Source organism: Triticum aestivum, chromosome 7A (genome assembly GCF_018294505.1).
Source record: "Triticum aestivum cultivar Chinese Spring chromosome 7A, IWGSC CS RefSeq v2.1, whole genome shotgun sequence".
In the NCBI taxonomy this organism is placed as follows: domain Eukaryota; kingdom Viridiplantae; phylum Streptophyta; class Magnoliopsida; order Poales; family Poaceae; genus Triticum; species Triticum aestivum.
The window spans coordinates 36960759-36964590 of NC_057812.1; the positions used below are offsets into that span (position 1 = coordinate 36960759).

Here is a 3832-nt window from a genome sequence, read left to right on the forward strand (position 1 = left end):
AAAGAGACGAATATCATAGTTTTTACATTCCTTCGATCACAAAATTTCAGTCCGCCAGTTCATGAAGAAAAAAACCATTTTTTGCCATGCAAAATCGGTTGTCCAAGCCTCCTCGTTCACTGTGTCATCGGCTCCTCGCCATCCACCTCCTTCTCGGCTGCCTTCATCTCGAGCGTCAAGCATCTCAATATCCTAAACACAGACGGCACGCACGATCAACCACCACATTGAATTCAGCTCATCCATCCTCATGGTCAACATCTTGATATCCTCCGAAGCGGTCGTGAGCTCAACCTTCATATTTTCAAGCTTGGTTTCCTTCTCTTCAAGATTGGTATTCTTCTCAATCGCGCCATCAAAATGTTAAACCTCTCTACCTTCTTTTTCTACTTCGCATCATAGCTTTGACACATGTCTCGTCCTTCTTCGCCAAGATGTTCTCGAATCTCTTTGTTATCTTAGCCGCCACCCTTCTTGCTTCAACTTTTCTCCTCCCACTTCTTTCCACAAAACACCCTTCTAACCTTTTTAGGTGGCATTTTTGTTGGGTCAGTTGGATCACCCACTTCTTTCGCCTTCCCAATGCTGATTCTTGATGAATTGGCAATGCCAAGTTGCTACTTGGGTTGTGCACATTCAAGTTCAATTAACAATGCATGAAGAGAAAGCTTTTCTTCTCCACCTTCAAGTACATGTTGCACGCATGGGAGGACTATAAAAAAAAGACTTTGTCAACAAGATGCATATTGGCAAAATGACCAATCATAGAGCATATCCGGTCAAATGACCAACACGTAGAACAACTTACTTGCACAACGATTTGTGCACCATCTGGCCACCAACCGACGAGTTGTTTTAAATAGCTACAATACTTGCTCGCAGTCTCTTGAATGGTGTACCATCAATGGGTGAGTGCCTTTTTCCAATGACCGTGAATGAGTTTGCTGCGGTAGGGCTTGTAATTCTTGTGCTCTTGGAACCAAGGATGAATGTTGGACAAGAATATTGCGCCTCTTTGCTCTGCGTCATGGGCGGATCGATGCTAGTGGCCAATCACACATCGCATAATAATTTGTCCGCCCACATGTTAAATCTTTTTCCTCTACCCCTCTTTTTTGGATCGGCCAGCCAATCCACCGGATTAAGGCCCGTCTCGTCGCTATTTTGCTTCGGCTACTGGGCGTACACCTCAGGCTTGGAGTCATCTACTTGGCGTTTTGCCCTTTGAGACATATCGTCGAACAGAGAGCGGGCACCGAGCTGATCCACGTCCGGCGTCCACAACCAGACAAGCTGTGGCGATGCCGAGTCGGTGAAATGGAGCACCCCGCATAGATGTCGACGCAATATGACACGCACCCGACGGCGGAGGCCAGGGAATGCCGACCGAGCTAATGTTACTCCGGCGAGGCCCAACATCCCCGCCCTTTGCACCTTGGCCTCGCCCCCGCCTGCGTGCCGCTCTCTTGAAGCCTTGATGGGCGGGTTTGCCGTATCGCCGAGTTGATCTTGTCGAATCCCGCCTCTTGCACCCTGGCTCCAAAATGCGCCTCACAGAAAGACTCATGAGAAAATCTCAGAATGAGAAGGGAGTGCGTATACAAGCAGAGCTGTCTGTGTTCCAAGAATCAAAATTCAACAGACTCAAAGCACGCTTCTTCGCCGGCACAAACATGGATTGGCCATTTTTAATCAACAGAGCTCTTCAACCAAAGATCATGACTTGCGGTGCCTACTGGTGCTTGTGGAGCAGCTGCCGCACCCTGAGCTCCAGCTCCCGGATCCTCGGCGCCCACTCGCGCCTTATCTCTACCGGCCTCGCCTCCCCCGCCACGACCTCCTCCGCGGCCTTCGCGCCGCCGCCCTTCCCCTGCCGCCGCGCCGCGCCCGCGCTCCGTTTGCTCCTCTTCTTGGCCTCCTTCGCGGCCGCCGCCCGCTGCAGCGCCCGCAGCACGTCGGACCCGCGCAGCTGCCCCCCGGGCGACTCCGGCGAGACGGCCGCCCGTCGCCCCGGCCCCAAAGGCGACTCCTCCTCCTCCTCCGGCTCGTCTTCCTCCTCGTCACGCGCGTCCCCGAAGAAGCTCTCGTCGATGCCGTCCTCGTCGCCGCTCCCCCCGCCGCCGTCGTCGTCCCACGAGCGGTCACGGCGCGCACCTCCGCGGCGCGGCCTGACAGAGACGGCCGTGAGCGCCCGCGCGCGCCGGCGGGGGACGGCGACGGCGACGCGCGGCTTTTGGTGGACGGGGAGGACACTGCAGCGTGCGGTGGGGAACATCGCGCATCGATGGATGCTGGTGGCGCCCTGCATTATCTTCAGCAGTAGCTTAGCCCCTAGGGCGCGCGCGCACTCGACTATAAGCAGAGCTCTCTGTTTTATCTGCAGTCTGCTCTGCTCCACATGTCCTCACCGACTCTGAGTGCACTGGCATTCAGACCAGAGCAGAGCGATGCTCGATGTCCATATGCAGCTTGCAACTCCGCCGATCCATTCATGGCAATGGCATTCCTCCTTTATCCAAGAAGAAACTCATGGCGCAATGCCTAGCTTCGACGCAGCACGATGACAACAACGAATCATGCTTGAACCACCGAGAGATTAGAGTTTACAGATACATGTATTAGCTACACTCTACAAGAATACAAATCCCGGTCTATGATGGACACATTTGCTACGACGAGCCGGCGGCGACGGGGACGGCCTCGTAGAGCTTGGCGAAGTAGAACTGGGTGGAGATGAAGCCCTTGTTCTTGACGCGCCAGCCGGCGGCGCGGAGCGCCTCCTCGATGTCCTTCTCCGAGTGGAGGTAGGCGCGCGTGGCCTTGGACGGGCCGGGGAACAGCTCGCCGACGCGCTTCAGCACGTCGAAGTAGAGCGTCTTGGGCGCGAAGCTGATGACGAGCCGCTTCTCGGCGAGGGAGGCGAGGTGGCGGATCATCTTCTGCGCCTCCTCCCGCGGGTAGTGGATGAGCACGTCCAGGCACACCACCACGTCGTACCGCCCCTCCAGGCTCTCCAGGTCCCGCACCTCGAACCGCGGCATGCGGAACCCCGGCGATGACCCGGCGGCGAGAGCGGCCTGCCGCTGCGCCTCCGAGACCATGGCGGCGGAGATGTCGGAGGCCAGCACGGAGGCCCCCGCGGAGGCCAGCGGGATGGACAGCGACCCGGTCCCGCACCCGGCGTCGCACACCGTGGCGCCGGCGAGGGGCACGTCGGGGGCGTCCCGCAGCATGGCAAGAGTGGCGGCCACCGTCTGCGCGTGGCCCTCGCGGATGTCCAGCTGCACGCGGTTCACGTCGTCCGTGGCCGGGTCGTAGATCCGGCGCCACCGCTCGAAGCCCGTGGAGTTGAAGTAGGCGCGCACCGCCTCCTTGTCCCCGCCGCCCACCGCCTCCGCCTGCGCCTTGCGCCGGCGCTCCGGATCGGAGAGGGACACCGCCGCCGCGAGCGCGGCTGCCGCGGCCGCCGCGGCGGGCAGGGAGAGCCCGGGCAGGTCCGCGACCTCCGGCAGCGCCGAGGCGACGGTGAGCGGCCTGCGCTGCTGGTGAATGCGGAGCTGCGAGGACAGAGGGTGGCACGGGACGGAAGGCGTCGGGGAGTGGAGGCGGGAGAGCGGCGCGGTGGAGACGGCGGCGCGCGCCATGGTCGGTCGGAGCGTGGAGGGAGCAGCTGAATCTTCTTCGAGTGGTTCGCGGGTGCTGGAGCTGGGGACTTTGGGGATAGGGTTTTTGTGGATAGACCCTCGGAGAAATTACTAATTAGAATTTGTTCCCTGCAACTCTTTGCCGAGACCGGGCCACGTTTATATGCCGCGGCGCCACGTTAGGTGGC

At 59.0% G+C, this 3832-nt stretch overlaps 2 protein-coding genes across 2 annotated transcripts; both read right to left on the reverse strand.

Moving 5' to 3' along the window:
- Window positions 1–1483: 1483 nt before the first annotated feature.
- Window positions 1484–2417, reverse strand: LOC123150582 (zinc finger protein AEBP2-like). Its single transcript, XM_044570421.1, has one exon. It carries the CDS (start codon window positions 2306–2308, stop codon window positions 1733–1735), a length of 576 nt encoding a protein of 191 aa, XP_044426356.1. The 5' UTR covers window positions 2309–2417; the 3' UTR covers window positions 1484–1732.
- Window positions 2418–2561: 144 nt separating this feature from the next.
- On the reverse strand, window positions 2562–3759 carry LOC123150581 (magnesium protoporphyrin IX methyltransferase, chloroplastic). Its single transcript, XM_044570420.1, has one exon. It carries the CDS (start codon window positions 3642–3644, stop codon window positions 2670–2672), a length of 975 nt encoding a protein of 324 aa, XP_044426355.1. The 5' UTR covers window positions 3645–3759; the 3' UTR covers window positions 2562–2669.
- Window positions 3760–3832: the final 73 nt, after the last annotated feature.